The 24,897-nt window shown below is 45.1% G+C and overlaps 1 protein-coding gene across 4 annotated transcripts; it reads left to right on the top strand.

The window, feature by feature from the left end:
• Positions 1-1,105: 1,105 nt before the first annotated feature.
• Positions 1,106-23,455, top strand: LOC149342056 (uncharacterized). Of its 4 annotated transcripts, none has more exons than XM_089544361.1 (7): positions 1,162-1,220; positions 1,955-2,009; positions 14,014-14,111; positions 18,413-18,564; positions 20,282-20,349; positions 21,260-21,340; positions 21,689-23,455. In XM_089544361.1, exons 3-7 carry the CDS (start codon positions 14,049-14,051, stop codon positions 21,820-21,822), a joined length of 498 nt encoding a protein of 165 aa, XP_089400487.1. In that variant the 5' UTR covers positions 1,162-1,220; positions 1,955-2,009; positions 14,014-14,048; the 3' UTR covers positions 21,823-23,455. The 4 variants fall into 4 exon arrangements, with proteins under 4 accessions (XP_089400486.1, XP_089400487.1, XP_089400488.1 ...); XM_089544362.1 differs by lacking the exon at positions 1,955-2,009 and adding an exon at positions 13,913-13,956 and having other exon boundaries at positions 1,169-1,220; XM_089544360.1 differs by lacking the exon at positions 1,955-2,009 and having other exon boundaries at positions 1,106-1,220.
• Positions 23,456-24,897: the final 1,442 nt, after the last annotated feature.

Here is a 24,897-nt window from a genome sequence, read left to right as displayed (position 1 = left end):
GGTAGGGACGAAGTTATCAGAGGCTAACGCTTCTGGCATGGAGTGTGTATTGCACTGTCGTCCACTGGCTTGTAATATTATTTCTAGAGGTAACTCTGATATTCACTTTTTTCCCTCTAAAAAGCTTAGTCTGGCTAGTCTGTTAATCTTTAACTATTAAGGCAGCTAAAGAAGACAACAAAAGAAGACATCGACAAGCCACGGAAGTGAATGGGTGGACGCTATCCCATATCATTTTCTTTCTTTTTCTGTGTGTTTTTGGCGCTGCCTTCACGTAAAACATTATGTTCCGGAAATGCTTGCCGTTCGGGACTCTTCTGCAGATAGGTAATCAGTTGCCCCAAGCGCCTTCGTCGGATTCGCAGGGTGTGCAATCCCTGCCCCTGTACACACTGGTGATATCTTTTTCGGTCAAGTTGTTGAAGAATCCGCCCAAACGAAACGAAGTTCGAATGCGTTTTATTCATTTACACTAATGCTTACGCCTACTTCACATTAAGAACCCAAAATACTGGTAACGATCAAAGAGACTGCAGATAAGATATCTGGAGATAGAGACTAGAGCTCGTCGTCGATAGCACCATTAACGGGTCTATAACAAAACATTCTCATAAGTTTAGAGGAGAATACCAGTGCATGTGTTAAAGATATCCTGAAACAATTGGAACGCCGCCTGAACGAGGAAAAGCTGTTTGCCATCCTTCTTCTATGACAAAAGAATCTGCACTTTGCCATACGACTACCTGCCCACGTGACAGAAAGGGATGCGCACCTCACCGCAGAAGCGCGCCCGTTTAAATTGCTTGTTTTCTTGCTCTAACAGATAACTGCTCATACCAATGTCAGATTAAAGGTCTTGTGTTTGGACTTCTCTGTAACTCTGAAAACAAGCGTGGCATGTGTTCATTCCAATCTAGTAAAAAAAAAAACATACTAATGCCCTTTTCCTCCACTTTCTAATCCTTCTTTTTCTCGCTCCCAATTCGCCCTACTACCTTTCCATTCCTGCCCATAAACTGTGACTGTCGGAGTAATTGCCCCCAAATGCCGAGTGACATACGGTTAGAAAAAAGAAAGTATATTAACAGACTGAAATTTTTTGGCATCGCAATATGGTCGTTTCATTTTAAAGCAGAAACGAGTATCGCGCTAGAGCAGTCGGAGGCGTTCGCAGTGATTCACCCTGAGGCGAGGTTAACGGTGCCATACTCCTCTGAACAGTGAGTTTGCGGTTCATTATTGTAGTAAAGATTAAGAGAAATACGCGCGCTTTTCCAGCCGACCGGTATATTATACTAGCGCTTAAGAGAATGTTAGTGTAGAACATATGAGTGCCTATGCGTGTGATATGTGAGTTTTTGCGACGCTCTTTTAGTACAAAGTGTCGTTTGGTAGGCGGCCTACTTTTATAGGGGCGAATGTGCACTGCCAGGCAAATGGAATGTCGTGTTTCATAATCACCCGTACGAACACACCTTTCGCCAAGGTTGTGTAGCTCTAGTAAGTGTTGTCACCGTCACTATAACAACAAAAACTGCCTCACGGTAGAATTTCGTAAAATACAGAGAGGTGTATCGCAATAACTGCAAGTTCTGAGCAACATATAAGTGGTTTCGGTAGATAGTGCCTGAAGTAAAAAATTCAGCTTAATAGCACGATAAACTTGTCAGAGAAAATGTTTTATCTGTAGTTTTTGTTTGTTTTTTGTTTTGTTTTTTGAAAAAACTTGTTTCGCAAAGCCTGCATCACCCCAGAAACACCAATTAATAGTTATTTACGCGGAGATTTCCTAGAAAAGAAACCAGTCATCTGGTTGTTTGTGTTTAAAAAATTCGTAGTGTAATTGGAACCCTCACTCTAGATCTCAACATGGAAACACGACCGGATCAGTTTCAGGCGCTAATTATTTCAATATAAGTCATGTTTCCGTGCGCATTTTCTTATTTTCCCTTAGCTAATGGCATGACGAAGTAAGTAAACCAGCCTACCAAATCGAACACGTCGAAAAGGTGAGGCTGGCTCATAGTATTGCCGGGTAATTTTTTTAATTTTGACTTCTAGAGAGAAGTGGTGGTTCCGGAGTGCTGCCTAATTTTCTGATAGTAGCATATTATGCAGATTTCTCTGCAAAAGAAGGCTAATTTCAGAATTGAGTTTTGGCGCATTTTGTATGTTATCTACAATGTCCCTACTTTTGCTTTCGGTGAAGCCTTCACATCTCTAGAGGATGTTATGACTAGTGACATTGTTCGATGACACGCAGTCATATGTCAAAAGTCGGACCAAAACCAATCAGCCATGGAAAAAAAACAATTTTAAAGTACATCTCTAAAGGGATGTACGAGATAGGCGACCACATAAGCAGGAAAGGAGTGCAGTTACCTCGTAATTTTAGTTTTTATGGCTCGTTTAAATATTTCGTTTTTCAAGCCCTTGTTAACGCTTTTCAACATCTAAGTTTAGTCGACAAATGCCATCGGCTTCGCTTCGGTGCCCTTGTAAAGAACCCACGCAGCATAACTCCCAGCAAAGTCACCAATGCTAGTTTACGAGCAAATTCGTTAAGCACGGTTAATACACAGCGCAAGGCACAAGGCAAGGGAGAGATATACTGCAATTCACGTACTTTGCCAGTGCTGGGCTTTCGCTCTTTCTGACCTTTCGCTTCTGCCCTTCGCTGTATATTCACCAAAATCAAAAAGCACGTCGCGCCGAAATTGCTTCCACCAATTTCAAAGTTACGCTACATCGAAGGTTTAGTATACGAAGACGACCTCTGAGCTGTCTTACAATGAGGTTTGAGATGATACCTGCTGCTATGAAAATCTCTAGTGCCTGCAAATGGCGCTCACGTTATTGCCCACGCAAGCAGTCACTCTTTCACCGCATGGCTCCATTTGCAAGTAATTTCACTCGTAGACGGCTGCGGGCGCAGGTTTGTCGCACAACGCCTATGGGTATGCAAATGTTGAGTGGCTCAGCAGGGGTGCGCAGGTGGCGTAAAGTGTATTTAGTCACGTGAACGCCGAGTTTTTCTATTTTATTTTGACTTGCTACTAAAATAACAAGGGCAGGAGCATACAGTCCCTCCCCCCCACGCACCCCTACCCCCCCCCCCCCCCTCAGAAAAAAGATGAATTGATGGGCTATGGGAAAAGCGCACCAGGACCAGGTTTCACGTGAGTTTAAAAATGTGCATGAGATGTCCCACTCCCCTTGCCTATCAATATAAGTCAGATTGGTATGCAGCTAAGTGTGGAAGTTTTCAGTTGCGAGATGTTTGCCAAATTACGAGATGGTTTACGCCATGGAAGAAAATTTGAGCAGCTATTCCTGCATAATGTTTGTCTGTGTTTTAAAGGTCTCGAGATAAACTTGTATTCTACTTCTAAAATCTTTTCTACTTCATTCTCCGCACTCAGACAGTTATCACAGAGGTAAAGACTGCTATCAACCCACTTACCAGGGAAAGATGCCTTCCCAAGCCCACACCCATGCCAACAGGGAAAAAGAGAATACTCTCTATTATTAGCAAGGCAAGCTCACGCAATATGACGAATTCCATTGCCGGTGCTTCGCATATTAGTTGTTTATGGGAAGTGCACATTGCTCTGCGCTGTATGGCTCAACCCGCTCTGTGCTCTAAATATAACATTGCTGATTAACTGTACTGCCGCAAATAAGGTTCACGAACCCTTGCTTTCTCGTAAACACATTTGTGCGCAGCTGCCAAAATATAGTGTCCCTGACCGCAGTATCCTCTCTTTACGCTATTAAAGTAGCGTGCTTTGAATGGCGCTTCATGATGTTCATCATTTCGAGGGGGGGGGGGGGGGGAGCTATGTCTGGGCGCCCTTGCACATGCAGTTAACAATATTATGACGGTTCTCCAGTGGTGGCGGTCTACTGAAAAATGGTCCAGCTGTGCTTGATTGGATTCCAAATAACTTTTCTCCCGTCCCAAAAACACGTGCCTGACAGTGGGACATCTGTTTGTTTGAACTCTGAAAAGTGAATGAATATGAAGCCCGGGATTCACTTTAGCTGTTTTTGCAAAGACTGGTGTCTGAATGCAATAATTGGCCATGCGCGTGACGCTTGTGCGCCTCTGATCGGAGCCGCCACGAAGAGAATTTCATCGACGAACAGTATACAGTGAAGAAAAAATGGCTCGTGGTTTAGCACTGCTAAGCACGAAATACTGGGCGAAGGTACGGCTTTTTGCAGGGAGACAACACTGTCACGTACCTCAATGCGCGACTGAGATATCCACTAACCGAAGGACCCAGTTATGCACCTTTCATTCTTCATGATCAACGGAGTCTAAATCTAATATTGGTTAAAGAAAACTAAAGGCGCATGACTGCCTCAATTTACAGGTGGACGCTGCCGCCTACTCACAGTGCAACTGAACTGTCAAGCTGTCAACTGACGCAGTGAGACAGTTACACTTGCTAATAATATGCTTCACACAGGCTCGTGGTGGTCTGCCTCGTTCATATGGTCTGCCGAGCAGCAAGGGGCTTCCACTGAGCTGCGCCAACGTTTGCACAGCCCACCTGTTGCGGCGTATTTTGATGACCGCCACCAAAACTCACACCGACGTCAGCAACGTCGGTCTAGGGGCTGTTCTTGTTCAGCGCCACTAAGGCGCGGAAAGAGTGATCCCTCATGCCAGCCGTACTCTTTCTCGGGGTCAAGCTATAACTACTCAACTTCCGAAAAACATTGCCTCGCTCGCGGTTGTTTGGGCAGCGATGAAATTTCTACGACATCTTTACGGCTGCTCATTTAAAGTTGTGATGGATAGTCATTCTTTGTGTTGGCTGCCTAGTCTCTCAGCCCATTAGGACGTCTTGTACGGTGTATATCTCTGCATGCAGGAATTTGAATACTCCATCGTTTGTAAATCTGGACAGAAACATGAAGCTGCTGACACACTCTCGGGTGCACCCATTGAGTTGGCGCATTGCAGTGCGGACCACGAGAGCCATTTTCTTGGCATCGTCAGTACGACTGATTTAAAGGCCTGGCAACACGATGGTGCAGGCCTCAAACTTGTGAGCGACCGTCTGGAGGGGCTATATTCTACCCTAACCCGTCTGTTCGCTAAGAACTTGTCCTCCTGTATGCGCGACGGACTACTCCACAAGAAAAGCGACGGCAACAGGGCCTGAGCCTCCTTCCGGTAATCCCTTTCCTTTCTGCGACGAAATCCTTCTTGCTTGACATGATGAGGCCACCTCTGCTCACTTGCGCTTTGCAACGCACTCTCGCCAGAGTTCGCCAGGCGTTCTAAAGGCCCAAACTTGTTGCCATCGCTCATCGGTATGTTAGAGGTTGCCGCGAGTGCCAGCGACGCAAGGCACTGCCACTCAAGCGAGCGGGTTTGCAGAAGCCTATTCCATCACCGCTGGTAGCGTTTGTCTAAATCGTTATTGACTTTCTCGAATTTCTCTACCCTTTTCATCTATCGTCAGCCGGCAATAAGTGAATTGCCGTGGCCACTGACTACCTGACACGTTACCCAGAAACTATGGCACTGCCCCGTGCAACGTCCTCCGAGAGGCGCAGTAATTAGTCAACCAGAGAGTTGTATGGAATGAAGCCTCTCCATACGTAATCACTGAACGTGGCAAGACATTTACAGTGAGCCTTCTAGACGAAGTTTTTCCAACAAAGCGAGATACGTCACCTAAAGACTACTGCCTACCATCCCCAGTCTAATGGTCTTGCCGAGTGCCTAAGCAAAACGATAGCAGACATGCTAGTGATGCGGGTAGACGTGTGGCATGAAACATGGGACGATATTACACCTTATGTAGTATTCGCTTATAATATGGCCATCCAGAAAACAACTTGGTTCACTCCGTTTCGAATAGTATATGGACGCACTGTGCAGTCCATGCTCGACGCCATGCTACCGTGTGTGACTGACGACGAGGTACTTACGCCTGACGCAGAATTCGCCAACTATGCTGAAGAAGCTCGCCAAATCGTCCGTACTCACATTACGAAACAGCAAGAAACTGATGCACGCCAACATAATGACCGGCACCGCTACGTCGCGTTCCAACACGATGACCAAGTCTGGCTGTGGACACGTGTCCGTCACCCATACTTCTCAGAAAAACTTCTGAACCGCTATTTGAGACCCTGCAGAGTGTTGTGCCGCATATGAGATGTTACTCACAAGGTTGTTCCAAACAGTACTGTGTGAAGTTCCTGTCGAAAGTACCCGTCTGACTTAGTGAATGTCCATCGCATGAATCTGTATTTCACGTGTTGAAGGCCGTATTTGACATCAGGAACATTTCTTTCTGTGAACATGTGTTTTCTTTTTCAGTGCAAAAATAATGCCGCCTGGTGTTTTTAGGTGGCGCCTTAAACACGAAGAAGTTAGAGACTCTCTCGCACTCTTCGACCTGGGGGTTCTAGACTATGTGCCTGCCGATTTACTTTTTGCGCACTCCCCTGTTTTCGTGAGAGCATTAAAATGACGGTTTTATGTGTTAGTATTGAAGGCTCCGGGGAAAATTTTGTTCCCCAGACAGTGGAAGAGGAAGTCCTAGGGACGAAACACTCTTCTCCTCCACATTTTTATGTGGAGAAGAAGAAGCAGAAACACTAACTGCGTATGTGCCATCGCTGCAGAGGCAGCAACAAAACTAACGTATATAATAAACGCGAGATGTTAAATGTTCACGTGCGTTAGACTATCTATAGAAATATATTAGCCTCACATAGAAATATTTTGTCATGTGTCTAAGATATTAGAATGCATTTTGCTTTCAGCGAGCTGAACTGTCGTGTCCACAACTAAAGAGCTGTTATCGTACTCGTCTTCTCTGTTTACCATAGCTTATAGATCAACTGAATGTCCTTTCTAAAGGCCTGGGTTCAGAGCCTGGCTAAAAACCATGAAATTAACCATTGTTTTTTAACGCCATTTTAACGATTCGTGGGGAAAGAATACTGGTTCCTCGCGTTTTTTCCCCAACCAAGCAGAACCCATTCCACGACCATTCTCATCCGCAGCAAACGACATTTTATGGCTCCAATATTTCATATGCAAGCCTGTCAAAGGCCGATAACCGGTTTGAGTGAACATGTTGTCCAGCAACGCTTTGATATTCTGGATTAGGAAAGGTAAGATTTCCACAATCTTACAGCTCGCAGCCTGATTTCACTACCTCCAACACAATGTTCTACTCTCACATATGGTTCGGTTAAGCTAAATGCTTTGATTTCACCTGGCAGAACAGCTGCCAGAGCCAGTCTGCTAATACGTGCCCCAGTGATTCTCACGTCGTTCCCTCACCTGAAACGGAAAGAAACGTGCAGTGAGGAGCACACAGTCGCGCCAGAATGATTCATTCTAATAGGGTTCACGGGAACTCAAAGCAGTGCTAGTTTTAGAGCGCAGCTCTTTGGCGTCCGTTCCTGGGTTTCGCGTCGTCGTCGGCGTAGGCCTCGTAACCAGCTCCGCCCCCAATGTCACGCTTTTCAATTGGTCGAAATGCTCGTGACGTCACAGTGCGCGAATTTCAAATGGGGCCAATTGTACTTTGGCTAGTAACCATGCAACCAATCAAAGGGATCGTATAGTGATGCTGCAACTAAGTTGGACTGAGTTTAGTTAATTGCTTAATTAATCAATTAGCCTAATTAATATAGAGGAGAATGAAGAGGTCAGAAGAAAAGAAAAGAAAGACGCGCGCCGCAGCGACAACAGCGTCCGCGGAAGGAGACGCTGCTGAAAAAAAACAGGTAAGTACGAAGTCGCGTTCCCTCCACCACCACGCACTTCCCCACTAAATAAGACGTTGCTCGTTTCATATACGTTGTGTCGAACATCCTAGACAGTTCCAACAATTGACAGGTTAATGACAGAACACGATGGATAGAAATACAATAATATAAATATGAAATAGCCTAATTAACCTTTCTAGTTAGACCGCATAAATCAATAAAACCGAGAACGAAATTGGTCGAGTTGGGGAATCGAACCAGGGTCTCCGGAGTGCGATACGAGCACGCTAGCCACTCCGTAATGCCAGTTGAATGGTTTGGAATGAACAAAGGCGCGTCTAGCTAATACGGCGTCTTCGTTCACTCCCATCTTCCCCCTTTCCCTTACGGCGAGGTGCAGGTGTCCACCCAGATATGCGAGAGAGATACATTTCCTTTCCTCAAAAAATAAATTTACCGTCCACCAAGGCGTACAGCCGAATTGGCGATGGCGTTCTGTGGACTCCCTGGCAGCGTTGCAAGACGCTGTCGCGTTCCACTCTTACAGGCGAAGCTCAACATGTTAACCACACATCAGTAACACACGCAGACAGCCAATGGACGCGTCATTCGCTGGCAGCACTTGATTCATCATTCACAACCACATTCTTAACGTACGCTCCCCTGCCGCACATGCCAAGGACGTACACCACGATCACATTCTGCGCCATTCCTCTGTACTTTGCTTTGCTGAAACCTGGATGGATCCCGAAGAGCCTCTCGAAATCATAGATTTCCTATACTGCTGTGGTGCTCGCAGAGACCACAACAGAGCGGCGGGAGTCGCTATCTACTTGCGCACAGGTCTCTCTGCAATACCAGTCGAAATGTTTGGCACGTCACATGAAGTTGGTGAACTGTGCGCCGCAAAGTTGCCCAACGGCTTGCTGGTAGTAGCTGCCTACTTCGCCCCTACCGCACTCACGAAAGACGTCGTGCACTTCCTGCAACTCGCATTAACCGTCCATCGATCCACACCGATGTTAGTTGTGGGGGACTTTAATGTTGACATAAAGACAAACAGCAATTTCCTAACACTTATGCGGGAGAACATCCCGTTCCTCTCGCTCGTAACGCGTCCCACGGCTGTGACAACCTCGCGAGGCACTTGTATAGATCTCGTCTTTGAGAATCAAGCATTGGTGTACCAAGTCGAACATATATCAGTCTATTTCTCCGACCACAAAGCTTCCTTCATGACTGTCAAGAACTGTTAGTGGAGTCTTTGTTAAAGGAATACGTGTGAAAAATAAAAAAAAAAATTCTGTGATAGCGCATACATGTGTTGCTCGATTTCTTTGCCTCAATCTATCGAAAAGGTGAAACAGCTTATTTGCTGCGCTCAAATTTTGCATTAGGAAGTAACGTAATCGTCGGTAATTTTTTGTAATGCGTTTTGAAATGTGGGTAGGGCTAAGACAAGTACAAAACCAAAACTACACACCCCCAGCGCTAAATTATCACCTTGTATTAATTTAGTAAATACGACCATTATGCGGAAATAAACACATCTTCCCCATGATTAAAACCCCGAGAGTCAAAATCACGAAACAAATGCATACGCCTGACAGGTACAGATATGGAAATTCACTCTCATGTAAGGTAGTAGATGGCATGACAATTGTCCTTCTGTTTCTTCATTGCGTACGCCCCAACTATATCCCCGTGTATTTAATTCTCATGGCGAAATATTACAGCTGTTTCGCTGAACATACTGCAGCAACCGTCGCTCGGCAATGCGTCGCTATGCGGGGCCTACGTATGTCGTTAAGGTACGCTTACGCTCTTTTGCCTGTGTCTTCACACACTGACCGGTGTGGAAACGGTTACGTGTCGGCACGAAAAAAAAATGGCTGGCGGTTTAGCATTCATCACCACTAAGTATTGTGCGAAACAACAGTTTTTTGCATTTTCAGGAGGACACAGGGGCGCAATAAAAGACACGGACATAGAAGTAGACAGGGACGATCGCTATGTCCGTATCTATGTCCGTGTCTTTTATTGCGCCCCTCTGTTCTCCTGAAAAGTTATGAACCAACACGCCCAAATACAAGTACTTCTGAGTTTTTTGCATGTCTACACCACCGCGACGTACCTGAAAGCGCGATTTATGTGCCCACTGACCCAGGGGGCCAGTTATGCATGTCTTCAACTTTTTCATCGTCAATGCCTGTTTGCTCAATGTACGCCGGCGGCATGTGCTCCAGTGCCGAGTTTGTGCAGCAGTGTTGTCAACACCAGCGCGTATCGCTCTAGTGCACTGTTTCTGCTACAACGTTCTCCACGCCAGCGCATGCAGAGCACATCTCACTGTCAGCAGCTTAGCTCAAAGCGCGAATATTAGTTCGCAAGCGGTATGAGTTGGTGAAGAAGACGATGCGCAATGCACAACGTGAGAGTGTGTTTCAATTTAACACGAGGCGTGTTCGGCTGCAGGGATAGCCTTCAGGGACATTTATGATTAGAGCGACTTTCTGCCGGACTGGTTTCGTCTGTTGATGCGATGGCTATCTTTACCAGTGTTGTTTTCTGTCTAGTTAGTGCAGTGCTGTCACTAGCTGCGTGCTTTGCAAATAATCTGTATGTATCTCATTTTTGCACATACATAACCATGTGTAGTAAATACCATGCTGAAAAAAATATACCCAGCGATAGTCTGGTGCTCTCGCGCATTGGACAGGGAAGCTCACCTGTTCCCGCAGCGGTGAATTCAAATCCCAATCGCGAATATTTATTTTTATATCTTTATTTCACTTGGCACAAACACTGCAAACTGACAAACGTCGCATCATCTTGCTAGGGGTTGACCGATCGGAATAGTGTTTTCGTACTTAAAAGGAATGCGACCCACGACACCGAGGCACACAGAACGAATTCAGCGCTATGTTACACGCGACAGCCGTGGTCTGCATCATTTTTTCTATCTACTTGCGAACCGCGAAGCAAATACCGCTCAGCTCATGTCGATCCGGATATAAAAAGTTCTCCCTGTAACGCACGCCAACCTTTTGCAGACTTTGCGACAAGCGCCACATACGGAATGACGGCTGCGTTTTTTTAATTTTTGTCATTTATTTATTTCTCTTGTGCGGGGCTTCAATTTTCCTGCTTAGCTCATCACACTGACGTAGCGGCACTCACAAAATTGCAGGATGAGATCCAGCTTTTGCAACCCGAGAGCAAGATAAAAAGAGGGAGACTATTCGGACAGTACCACACTTTTTTTGTGAGCGGAAAACTACGTAGGGAAATGAAAAGTCCATGACAAGGCAAAGAAGTAAGGATAAAAACTTAAGAAATTGGGTGATGGTTTAGCATGGTTAAACCTTGCAAAAAGCGATAGCTTCATCTTCGGTCTCTTCTGCACGTCACCACCGCATGGTTTCATTCCAACGGCGCTCTCTGGCTTCCTTCAGCCCAGCCGACTCGTCCATCTCTGGCCGGGGCTGCACCGCCTCGCCTCCTCTCCGCTCTATTGCGCATGCGAAACTGGCAGAGCGCTGGTGCGGCTGGTGCCGACTCGGCCGCCGCAGCCACGCTAACCACGTGAAGCGCCAGGCGAGGCGAGAGATGTGTCGTGACGTCACGCGCATGCGCAGCTGGCGGAGCGCCGGCGCCGACACGGCCGCCGTAGCCACGCTAACCACACGAAGTGCCAGGCAAGGCGAAGTGCCAGGGGGGGGACGTACTTCCGCATATAAAAAAAATAAAAATAGAGACAATTTTTTATTTACATTTTATTTGTGCAACAATTATTGTGGATTTATTGTTGAAAAGTAAATGGTGAACGATATATAGATATACCGTGCATTGAATGTTAACGGTTACGCGAGCAATATTTATTTTGATGCCAGGAGAAAACAGGTCGTCGGGTGAGATATCCCTCCACGGTGGTCCCAGCAAAGTCAAAGCACTTGTCCGAGCATTTCACGAGTGCGGTTGGTGGCCTTCATTTCTCAGTTCGGGGAAGGGGCTTTGTTTCGCCCTTGGTCCCCTCCGACAAGGCGGCTGGGCGGCGCGCCTTTGGAAGCCAAGAGAAGGGATGATCCCCACGCTGGCGTCGCTGTGTCTCAAGGTGGGGTAGGTGGTAGTGGTTTATTTTTAAAAAAAAATAAAAAAGTCCTGAAATACTGCTAAGGAGGAGGCCTCCTCCTTAGCAGTGTTTCACGACTATGTAAAAGAAAATCCTAAATTCTTAAGTCCTTGAAAAATCTCAAGCGTCTTAATGTCGGAAATAGGTATGACTTTAAGGCCGTATCGATCATGAAACTGGATCATTTCATTAGTGACATGATACATGCGAATCACCGCCTGTTTACTCAGACCCATGGCTGTCCTATCGCTAGCTTCTTTGAGAAACGTAAGAGAAAAAAAAAACAATTATCTGAAGTCTCAGCACGTGTGCCGAACGTTCTGGAAATTCAATAATACCAAACTACTCGCTATACCCCAATATGGGTTTTTCGCTGATCATGCACTCAGGTTCTGATTTACCTGGTTTATTTCGAACCATCTGTTCGGTTGGATGCGGTCACTTATTTATCAGAGCACTGATTAGCGGTGCTTCCACAATGCAGCATGTGACTGAAAGTAAAACAAGAATGACGCTCCGAGGTTAGAAAACACAGTTGAGCATATAATGTTGCCCTTCGAGAGGAATAATGCCCGGCTCTAATGTAGTGCCACTGCTAACGTCAGTGCGGATAGACCTCGGTTGTGTGGATGTTCTCGCAGGGAAGCGAAATTCACACTGCAATTTTTGTTAATTCAACAGAACGTACACCTATCCTACTCGCAAAGGCTGCGCCACATTAAGGCGTAACACCAATTTACAAAACATAGCTCACTGTTAGCAACAGACACATCATTTTCTTTTATTTCTGGAAAAGAGATTCATCTAGTTGATGAGGCACAGCTAATTCAGGCCTTCCTGCTGCAGTCATAAAAATTCGTGCAATCGTTGAACGCCCTCAGCCACGCACAAACAAACATGACTCGACGTGTCAGGTGACACGCGTCGTCCTGTTTCCCACCTTGGATGAAGCAACTAGAAGCCGTTATAGTGCGACCAATCAAAACAGTAATTTGAACCTTATGTCGCCGAGTGATTTTTGCTCGTGAATGTAGTTTCGTGAAAGGTCGTGTACTCCCTCTATGCTATGGCTTGTATAAGAGGAGAAGCAAGGAGAAAAAATGATGGTTTCTCTCGTTTTGGAAAATAGCTAGCGCTGAACGTGTCGAAGGATGATTGGCGTGCTTCACTTAGAGAAAGTTTATATGCCTAGCATCTTTTGCTTGAGCCTTTCTTACATTTGCTCAGAATTACACTTATGCCGAATATGTGCATGCAAAATATCAGCAGAATATGTAAACATCTTATGCGAAATATGTGCACGTCTTACACTTGTGCAGAATATGGGGAGAAATTTTTTCTAGTATTCTCCCTGTGGGACGCACACACGAGCGTATTACCAACAAGCCACCGTAGTAGTGAATGTCTTCTCAAAATGATTCTGTACATATTTTAGGCAACTGCACCAGTAGACTAAGTTTGACTTCAATTTTAACTTCTACTGATCATTGGTCGCAAAGCGCCTGCTTTTTTTATATAGTGTACATGTCTTCGGACACGCGAATAAACTGGCGTCAAAGTCGAAAGCTGCAGGTCCCCAATCCAGTCGCACTCAAAATTTTAAAGTGCCGAAAATTTATCTGTTCGAAGAACCCTTCTCCACTCTACAAAGCTCCTCGCTCAAGGAGCTTTCAATCAAAATGCTAGCGCGCTCTAAAACATCACTTTTAACCACTATGAAAATTGTTCTGGCGTCATCATGCGCATTTTTTATCAGACGGCTGTAAAATACCACGCACATTCACACCACTTTCTGTGAAACAGACGCATGAAATTCAAAACATTTCTCCCTCGTGTTCGAGACATGTTCTCGGCAGTGCAACAGCGACCATCATCGATTAACTGCGCTTGTCAAAGTGCCTTGTCTGTCTAAGCGTAGCAGTTGGACATTCTAGAGCCGAAAATGACAGCTAAGAGAACTCACGAACATGTGCTGAACTACTTTTTTTATTTTTTTTCTTTGCAAATTTTTTGTTAACCTATCCAAAGCGAGAAGGAAACGATGTCATGGCCTTTGTTGGGAAGTTTGTAAGGTATGAAAGGCCCGAAGTTGCCTCTAGATCGGCTAAACATGGAACTCATTCCTGCAGTGGCACGGACTCTTGTGTGGATTTCCTACTTCCACATGCTTTTCTGCGCGGTCAAACCTGACAACCAACTTCTTCATGAAGCAACAGATGTGCGAAAGGTAAGTGACGAAGAAATTATCTGCACCCACTACCTGCTCATTTACCATAACGGGGATGAAGCTGATTCGTTCAGTTTCGGGTAACTTGTGTGCTCTCAATGAACATGCGTAACTATGGGCAAACCTGGAAGCCGTGACGGTTCTTTTTTACGGCGAAAGGTGTGTTAGCTTTGTACAAGTGATTTGGTAGAATAAATTTAGGGGGCACAGTGACAGCCGTGTAACGCGTAACGTGCAAAGTCTTAGGTGCACAACACCGCCATGTGCGTCAAAGCGTGGTTGAGGCGCACACTGACCTAGAAAGCCAGTTATGGGCATTTGCTTTCTTCAAAAGCGATAAAATCTCCTTCTGTCAGAACCAACGCAGGGTATAGAAAATTGAAAATTGCTTTTTGGTACTGTGTCACTTCATTTCCTCGAAAACCAATTTTCACTTTTCTATACCCTGCGTTGGTTCTGACAAATGGAAAGGCACATAACAGCCTCAAATTGCAGGTGGGACCAACCCCCTTCTAAGAGCGCGATTGAGATGCCCACTGACCCAGTGACCCAGTATGCGCCTTTCCTTTCCTGAAAGCGGTTTGGAGTGCAAATAGGTCCTTACTGCCGCAAAAGGTGCGCCATGGTGCCGCAAAAAGGTCTACCTCGGGCCGGCTTGGAGTTCAATTGATCCACCTCGCAGCTAGTGGCATAGAAGTGTTCGAAGCGTGCTCAGTACCTTCAAAGAGGGTCGAAAAGGACCGAATCTCCGCGGCAGCAACGAACTTGAAACTTACACATAGGCCCCTGTCGACAGACCAGGCTGAGCGGTGCATTCATCACTGTCCGAAATAAGCGCACGCTTGCATCTACAAAATCATGTGCAGATGCTGTGGAACCGCGATAATACCACCGTTGCTGGGCAGAATCGATGCCAGACGAGGACTCTACTTTGGACAGCATGCTCATTGCGGTTGCTTCGCGTTCGCATGTGTCGCTAGAAACTTTAAAATACTTGCCCATAACGCTGACTTAAACACCAAACGCGAAATAGTTTGGTTTGGTTAAATGGGGTTTAACGTCCCACAGCAACTCAGGCTATGAGGGGCGCCGTAGTGAAGGGCTCCGGAAATTTCGAAATTTCGATCCCCTGGGGTTCTTTAACGTACACTGACATCGCATAGTATACGGGCCTCTAGAATTTCACCTTCATCGAAATTCAGCCGCCGCGACCGGGATCGAACCCGCGTCTTTCGGCTCAGCAGCCGAGCGCCGTACCCACTGAGCTACCGCGGCGGGGCCGAACGCAAAATAGAACTGTAGTTCATTTGCAACACACTGAATCACCTTACTTGTCTTCAAGCAGCCTGGATCGCGCAGTATGTGTTATTTCACGCCATAATTAAAATTTATGAATTTTAATATCCGTGGCGAGGAAAGTGTTTAAATAAACTACAAAAAGCTGCCCCGAAACCGATTGCTAGGATAGGTGGTAAAACAGGCGTTAATACAGCACTAAAGCCAGCCATGGCGCAAACATTCCCAGACCATGAGGTCAGTCACTCCCCTGACAGGAGGTATACTTTTTTCTACTGCACCCAAGATGGCGTACATTTAACAGGCTATACTTGCGCTTACACAGGTTACTTTTTCATTCAATGCATTTAGTGCTAAATTTATCTCATTGAAGCTGTAGCTTTTTATAATGTACTCTAAAAGCAAATGTGCAAAAAAAAAACGATAATCGATTAAGGCTAAACTCCACAGGCTCCTGCTGCAGTGAACAAATATTCAATAGGCCACCAAAACTATCTGATTTCAATTCAAGCCGCCAGTTAGTGTTTTGTATTCTTTAAAATTTAAACTGCATTAAACCCAGTCAATTCACGCACCAAACAAAGCAAGTAATTAGGCTACGTCTAGGTACATAATGCACCTAGGCATATCATGACAGGGTTATATTTCTACTCCTTGGTCTTCCAAGCGTGGCTTGCATATTATGTAACACATATTATGTAACATATTATGTCATAAAGTTTTTTTTTTTACGGTTGGCTTGCTACTATTTCATTAAACTGCAAAAGATATTAAGGTGTAAAAGATATTTATGCAAAGTGAAGAGTTCTAATACTTCCTTCTACCTTCACACCATTGGGCTTTGAGGACCCATATAAAAGCAGAGCACTGTCAATGTTAAAATTTTGCAGAGTGAATGAACCGATCCGTCTGATAACTGAGTCTGCGCACAGTAATTGCGTTAGAATTCAGTAACGCCAATTGTCGTTCGTCGGTAGCACGTCTGATCGTCCTGCACGAAAACTGAGGGACGAGGAACCTCCTAGTCAGGTTGCGAGCAAAGGAATGCAATGAATTTCGTTGTTCTTGCTGCCATGTGCCCATAATACAACCCTTACAGACAAATAGAACTGACAACGCAATCACAAATGTAAAATTGAACGTTAGGGTAACTTCCAGATAAAAACTGCTGAATGCCTGTAGCTCCACTTCTAAATCAGAGCCGAAAATATTTTAGAAGAAAAAAATATAGCGCGCTAAAGAAAGACAGCAGAATGAATAGAATACTACACTGTATATCTTTGTGGAGGCCCCGATCAACTTGTCAACAACGAAGAGAGAGGCTGCATGACTGCGACAAATCTCGAAGGGGAAACAGTAAATATAGATCTTAGGCAGAAACCTCGCTAAAAATTGAATAACAAACATTTGCAGAGAGCGACGAAGTTATGACCGGCAAGAACTTTACATTCAAGTTGTTGCTAAAAAAATTTCAGGGCCAAGTTTTTAAGGCTGAGAAAGTACAAATTTAAAATACGAACCTTGCCGTGAAGGCCTGTGAGAGTAGTCTGGCACTGCGGATAGATAGATTAGGCGCCGTTTTATAAGAAACTAAAGTAATCAAATTCATGAGACCACAGCTAAGAAGAACACGATGGTGTCCTACTGAAATAATGATTGCGTAAATCTGGCTCCCTTCACAAGGCAAAACAATGGAAGTAAATTTAAAAGTAAAATGAACATAGAGAATGTCACTTGGCAAGCGGTCCGTGTACAGTGCTATGTCAGTACGGGTTAAAGAACCCCAAATGATCGATATTTCCGGAACCCTTCACTACGGCATCCCTCATAGCCTGAGTCGCTTTGGGACGTTAAACCCCCTAAACTAACTAAAATAGAAAATCGGAGAAGACTATTAGCAAATTCCGCGCCCATTGGTCGTCTTCGCTGCCCTCTGCAAACCGCGACAGGGACAACCACGATCATGTAGAGTCGATGCGACACTCAAACAGCTTCCAGCCATTTCACTGGGATTCATTGTAATTGGATATATTGACAAAGATAGACGCTGTTATGCAGTGCAGAGACCCCAGGCATCCGACTCGGCGTGAGGCATCTGTAACCCTGCGGGCTGATGTAGTGTTTTCCATAAGACACAAAAAAGGCGAAGTCTCCCGGTTCGGTGGCCTCAAACATTTGAAATTGAATTGAGCTCAATGAAGGACTGTCATGCGTGACTGGAATATGAGATTTCAATCCCTCAAAGATAAGTACCAGACAGGTGCTTCGAACTCCAGCTGAATGATGTTGTTACGCTGCGGTTCGTGACATGACAGTGCGTGCTACATGTACCTACTGCATATTATTTCAGCTAGTACCTTCTCATTGTCCGGATATGCTGTCAATACCTGGCCTGGATAGACGTACAGTCCACCTGCGGTCTAACAAGATCATGAGAACATTGCTTGCGTAGCTGTTTAGCACTCTAATACTTAGTAGGGCCGTGAAGCAAGGAAACTACTCAAATGCGCATGACGTCCATGCCGGCTCCATCGAAATACATGCTATTCTCTCCACCCGACGCGGCACACTCTCTGTTGCTAGCGCGCCGGGAGTGTCTTGATATGACGGCGCCTTGGATCTGAGCGCCTTCCATGCGCGTTCTAGTGAACTTTTCATTGACAGTTTTTCTTAATAAACAGAATATTCTTAGTCTAATCCTGTAGCATACATATGCTTCCATTGCTAAGGCGTCTATGGCGTAGCAACGATTTCCAAACTACTACTCCAGAGAAGTGTGAAATCCCTCAACTCCTCCTCAGAAACTTAAAACTAATCCTTTTCAGTAGCAGCAGAGCCAGCCACTGATATGGGAGCACACGCCACTAAGAGGTGATTTTGTGCTATGGCATATGGGGCCATTTTTGTGACGGGGTCAATGGTATTGCGTTAGCTTGACTTTTGAAGTTTTTATCTCCAGCCAAATGTTCATAGGAGCTGCAGCAACACTGCATTTGTACTTACAGGTTTTTGACACGTTCCGTTTTGCTCTTGCTATTATGGACATTGACAAAGATGGGGATCTTGACTGCCTAGCAACTGTGCGGACGGACTACGACAGGAGTGTACCGCGAGCGACATACGTCTGGCTGCTACCAGGGGTCAATGGCCGTGAACCGTACGTTTTTTTTTTGAGCAGAGCGATGGTTGAAGAAATTTAATGTCAGGATTGAAATTGAAAATACTTGAGCATCCATATAGAAATGCTGAAGAGATACAGTGATATCATTCGCTAAAGCGAACTCTTTTCTCTTTAACGACACATTCGCGAAATCTGCCGCTCCTAAATTACCTTTTTACGCTACATGCTGAGTTAAATCCTAATTTGCAAAAGGCGCAAGCTGAAAAATACCCAGTGCAGGTATTTTCGCCGCTTTTTAATAGAGAGCCATAGAGCTGAAACGATGTGTCATGGCTGTGCTTACATTCCTCGCTGTGGTAGAGCGAAATTAGCTACTCGTCTTCTTGTGTTTTGAGTTGCTTCTTCTCGCCGTATTTCGCTCGCACTCTTTTATCCTGCAAGCGTTGTAGACGCTTCTCATATTAGCAACACTTCACTTCCCGCAGATCAGATGCGGCGATTATAATTTAACTGCTAAACGCACTTCTACAACCATTTCTTAGACGCAGATAACATGGACACCTAATTCCATCAGGAGTTTTCATGTGATAGCATTAACAGCTGTTAATACGTTTGCCAGAAGTGACCGGTGAGGCTTTTAAGCAATATCTTTCCCGAGTTCTTTCCGTACACCACCTGTCACCTGCCAAGGTTGGCAGGAGGAAGCTTCACGCCGATGAACTTTGTCGGGTGAGGTAACCACTAGTCTGGCGACGTCACTTCCGGGCCTGTGATATCGCTGCCGGGTTAGTTACGTCACGTCTATCCGGCCAATAGGATTTCACTGCTCCGGTGACGTCAATGCCAGCCAACAAATAGAAATTTTTTGTTTCTCAAAAATGCCTACTGCGCATCATTCCCCTCACTTATATCATTACTCGCACCGACATCGGGGGTCGTAATGCAAGTGCTCGTTGCTCTTTCCTGTTTCCCCATTTTTTTCTTCTGCTCTTCCCTCGCCTTGTGTACCTTTCAACTTTCTCGTCTTAGATAACAAGCTGTGAAAATTTTTGCCAGAGTAACACCATTTCCTATGATCACTTTTTTTTTCCAAAGAATCGAGGATGGTCGTTCGTGTAGCTCCTCTCGCGCCGTACTAGTGACGGCACCCATGAACGACAAAGTCAGCGCTCGTCCACGGGGCGCTAAAGGCGGAATCAGTGTGTTACTTCGAAGCCCAAATCGGTCGGGGCAGCTTTATCTCGCTGTAGCTATGATTTTATTTTCTCTCCTGTCAGAACACGCCCCTTCAAACCGCTTTTCCTGCTGTAGATGCCGTCACCTCGCCGCACGTTCCTTACGTAGGCAACGGCCAGTCAGCTAGACACTTCTACGGCTGGACTAGTAGGACAGAATTCGGCTGGGTCGAGGAGCAGCAGAGCTGCCCAATGACACGATTTTACCTGTCGTTGACGTACAGTGCATCTGGAACGGAGACGAGCGGATAGAAAAATGACGATGACATCCGGCGTCAGCCACAAACAGGACCCGAAGAATCATTATACGCACGCGAAAGAAGGCGGCGGCCACATTCCAAATTGCGGTACTGGCCTGTCGAGATAGGGTTTTAGCATCGAGATTTGAAAAAATTGCCTCGTAGTTAGCCCTCGAAGACGTTCAGGCAGCCACAGCTGTAACATATACAGCACCTGATTCAGTGCTGCGGTTTTGAGTACGCTGATTTTTAATTACATGCATTTTTTTTTCATTTCAGGATGAATATTACATATAATGTTGTACCGGGAGAGAAGCCTGATTATTTCAGCTTCTGGGACCAATATGGTAAACCTATTTCTGACAACAAATGTACAAGCAAATTTCTTCAAGTATTCAGAAAGCTGGTAACGGTATCTTATATTGAAAAGAAAGAAGTGCGAGTAATAAGTAAGCAAAGATTCCTTGGCTCTAGAGAACTTCTTGTCATGATTGCACCGGCATCGAAAGCCCACAACTTTCGCGGTGCACGCAACTGTCGGAAGTACGAACATAAGTACCCTGCCCATTGATGTCAAAGAAAATGCTGTTTTCACTAAAGTGCTTCCGAAGTTCAAGGACACCATTGAAACAACATTCTGCATTTGATAACTTTATAAAAGTTGCGTAAATATTGCTACAGCTGACTGATCACGTAAGCGAAGCACGGTACGTTTTCTAGAGGAATAATTTGGGCAGACGACATTCCAACACATGTAGACGCATTATTCATTCATTCATTCATTCATTTTATTTGTTTTTCACAACATGACGTACACATTGTGAAAGGGGCCAAGAAGAAAAGCCGTTCCTTTAGGCAAGTTTCCTATTATAGGCAAGTTTCCTGGCAATAAAATCCCCGTAACACTAAAATAGAGCGCAAGGAACACAATCCAAGCAACGTGAAGGCATTCTGCATTTTAAAGAAAAACTCGCTCATCACCAACTTTTTTTCATACTCTGGATAACATCGATATGTGCCCGCGCTGCTTGATCGCGTTCTAATTTTTCCTTCATCCCGCTTCACATGTTAAGGTCAAGACATTCCATGCTGTTTGTGAAGTCAGAAATCCAAATAGGCCCAACGAAAGAAGCGAAATGAGCCTAATGATAAAATCCTTGAGGTGCTAAAACCGAGCCAGATGCATCATCATGGAAAAGAGGGCCGCCCCAGGGGTAGTTTGGAAATGTGTCCATTATCTTTATCATGACCTTACAGGTGACGGAACTCTTGAGAGCGGTATCTTCCTTTACACTGATTACAAGGACTGCGCTGTTGTGTACATGGTCGAGAGGAAAGGTAAGGGAAAAAAATGAGACAAACCACTTTTCCTACAGTGCGCTTCAAGAAGCTTGGCAGGTAGCATTTTGTCTGAGTTTGATTATAAAAGTTACCTGAGCCCTGTGCTTGTTCTTTTTAATTTTGTGTCATATAAGACATGTAGCTTTACAGCTTGGATATACATTGGTGTGCTTCTAGTCGATCATGCTGCGCGCAAGAAAACGCGCAATGTGACCAAAATGCCTCGCAGTTTGTAAAAGCCATCGTCGTTGACAGGCAATATTGAATGCACTAATAACTGTTCCTATGAGCAGAACATGTTTCGCCATCCACCAATAGCCCTTGTGTCGCTTTTTGCCATTGCAGAGTGCTTGCTGTGGACCTCCTGGGAGACGAAAAACGATGCTCCGCAAACATGCATGGATGAGTTGGAAAAGAACTGCGAAGGCACCCATATGGCCTACGATGAAGACACGTGCCGCCCGTTCTTCAGTTTTTAACGAGTCAGAAAGACAGGATTTGCTTCCCTCATGAACAAGCTGGATTGTTGATATTTCAAATGATGCCCGCCTTTGTGGATTGTATAATTTTTTTATGTGTAGTTGTGCCTCACTTTAACGGCGTACCAGGATCGAGTCCACATCAGAATCAAAAAGTAAACTGAAAGTGCAACCTCTATTGGCAGGTCTTCGTTAAAAACTCACCGGTATATTCGCCATTCGTTCGTTTAGCATCAAGTATGTCGTGAAAATCTCAACAGGAGGGTGGTGGTAGGTTTGCAGGTCACGAAATAAGACTCGGTGTCCGCATTAGTACCTCGAAGCACTGGCGCCTTTCTTACACGTCGCGCTTTTTCTAAGGGCACGGCAGACAATTCGTACACTTTTGTTCAGAAACATCCGCAGGGAGTCCCAGTACAGGGCGCAGACTTTGTGCCAGGTTAGAACGGATGGTAGCCACGTAGTTCAGGGAGCCTACGACTCCTGATATTGAGTAACCATGGCCCTCTCGTCCACAGGTTTGCAAACTTCGCTCTTGACGTTAGCGCATAAGCATGTTTGTTTCAAAGTAGTGCGTCGTTGTCAAGAAGCACGCTTAGTTAGGGGTTCTTCATGTTCAGTTCGTACTTAGTTACCCTTGACAATTACATAGGAGCGTATCCGTGGAAAACTTGTGAAGGGTGCCCTGACTATCTATGCACACAACGATGGTGTTTCTTTGGTAAAGGCGTTGATGTATTGCCTCAAATAGAATGCAGACATCTAAAAAGTTCCGCCAATAGCTATAACTTTTCCAAATTCCGAACTGAACATAGTGGTAACGAGTAACTAGGATCGCACAAACTTATTTCAACATGCATGATGTGTCCAAGTGGTGCAAATCCAGAAAAAATACGCTATGCCGCTTTTGTAGTCCAAAGAAAAATATCATTACTCTGCCGTGCTCTGAAATGCACATCTGACGGCAGCGGCTGCGAGCCGCATCGCACAAGTGCGCCCGATAGAAATGTTCACTCTCTTGCTGTGGCAGACATGAAAAAACAAAAATACATGGCCTTTATACAAGCGACTGTTTCAATTCCGTGGCATGTGCCAGCGTTATCTATATACCGAGAATTCAATTAGCCTTGACCTCTTTCTAATCGTCTATAGTTTGTTTGATGCTCTTGATTCGCCACACTACCTCTTCATTGCGGTGGTGTAACCGTGGTTGAACTATAGACAGAATAAAAAGTGACATTGAGTTGGGCAAACATATATAATATACAGCTGACAGTAGTTTGGATTGGGCATCCGTCATTGATTTTCAATCAGAATAGAGTACCAAGTCCGTACTGTAACACTCGTCTACAGGAAGTAATCACGATTCGAAGCTTGCGGTGTCGCATTCCTCTGAAGAGTGACATTGCAGATTATTATCAGGATGAACAGTGAATTAAATATTTGTTCCTTTCCTCTCGATCATGTATACGCAGAAAAGTGAGCCTTCGAAGACCCCTCGCAATCGCCTTCAGGACAGATAGAACTAGAGAGAGGAAAACATGTGACTAAAATAGCCGACAGAGAATCACTAAAAGTACCTTCATTCCATTCTTTGCGAAAGAAAGAAATAAACAACAAACTTTTGCTGCCATGTTCGAGTCATGGTCTCGGCTATGGGGAAACAACCGCAATAAATTAACTGCACTTCTTAAATTGCCTTGCTCGTACACCGTGCAGCAGTAAGAGGTGATACGAAAATGACAGCTGTTTTAAAAGAACTCGAAAGATATGCTAATTCAAAAACTTTTTTTTTCGACCAATTATTTTTGTCACTATATCCGAAGTGAGTCTTTGTCGGAGCAAGGGACGTTATAATCTGGAAATGACGTCACAGTCATTGTTAGATCATTGGTTATATATAAAAGCTCCATGCTAGCTATACGTTGCCTAAACATGCAGCTTATCCCTGTAGTTGCGCTGACACTTTCTTGCATTTCCTGCTTTCACATACCGTCCTGTGTCGGCAAACATAAACGCCAACTTCATCATGAAATTTCAGATGTTGGAAAGGTAAGTGACGAAAAAAATCTTATTACCCACTTTCCGTGCACTTAGTAACTTTGTAAATGCACCAGACTCACTAAGTTTCAGTTGGCTTGCCCGCTTTCCTTGTTCCTGCCAATACCTATGGGCGCTGGTGTCAACCATGGCGCTTTCCTTTTATTCTCACTCTAGCCCTATATATTTACTTCCTAGCACTCTAGCCCTATATATTTACTTCCTAGTACTCGAAGATACTCAATCTCTTCGGGCTAATAACGTACGGCTCTTTCGTATGCTTCCAGTTCTGATATATAGCCCTCTATATTTACTCCCTAACACTGGAAGATAATCAGTCTCTTCGGGCTAATAACGTAAGGCTCCATCGTGTGCTTCCAATATTGAACAAACAATTGCGCTTTCTTTCGCCTCCTACAGTGCACTAATTCAAGGCCTACGGCGCTATAATGTTGTGCCTGCTCAATGTAATGCTCATGCAGTATTCACTACATAGGAGAGGAGGAACAAACTTTCACCTTTCATAAGACAAAGAGGGCAGGGGTTAGGGATAAGATTTACACAGCGCGTGGGCGCTCTCCACAGCGCTAGGTGGTTTCAAGTCCATGCATTATTGTGACCTCTACGGCCCAACCCACTACCAGGAGTTGTGCCTCCTGGTCAGGGCTGAACAACGCCGTCTCCCACTGACTTTGGGTTGAGATTTGGAAGCTCAGAGCTGGCTGACCCTCTGGGCATTTGAATAGGATGTGATTGGGGTTTGCTTTAGAATGATTGAAGAGAGTGCAGCGGGAGCTACATTCCACGCGATACATCAGAGAGTAGATATAAGTATTTGGGAATGTACCCATTTGAAGGGAACCAGCTCTGCTTTGGAGGTATTTGTGCGGGGCTTGGTATTTGAGTCGGTCGTTTCGATGGTTCATGGGAGGTTACCAGGCGCTGCTTCCTGAACCAGGTGCACTGGTCGCTCTGTGCCCGGTTGACATATCCTCGAAAACATTCATCAGCTGCCGTGTTCCCTGGGTGGGAAGT

The sequence above is a fragment of the Amblyomma mixtum genome, chromosome 5, assembly GCF_055824585.1.
Source record: "Amblyomma mixtum isolate Tamu chromosome 5, ASM5582458v1, whole genome shotgun sequence".
NCBI lineage: Eukaryota > Metazoa > Arthropoda > Arachnida > Ixodida > Ixodidae > Amblyomma > Amblyomma mixtum.
This window is presented reverse-complemented; position numbering and strand designations above follow the sequence as displayed.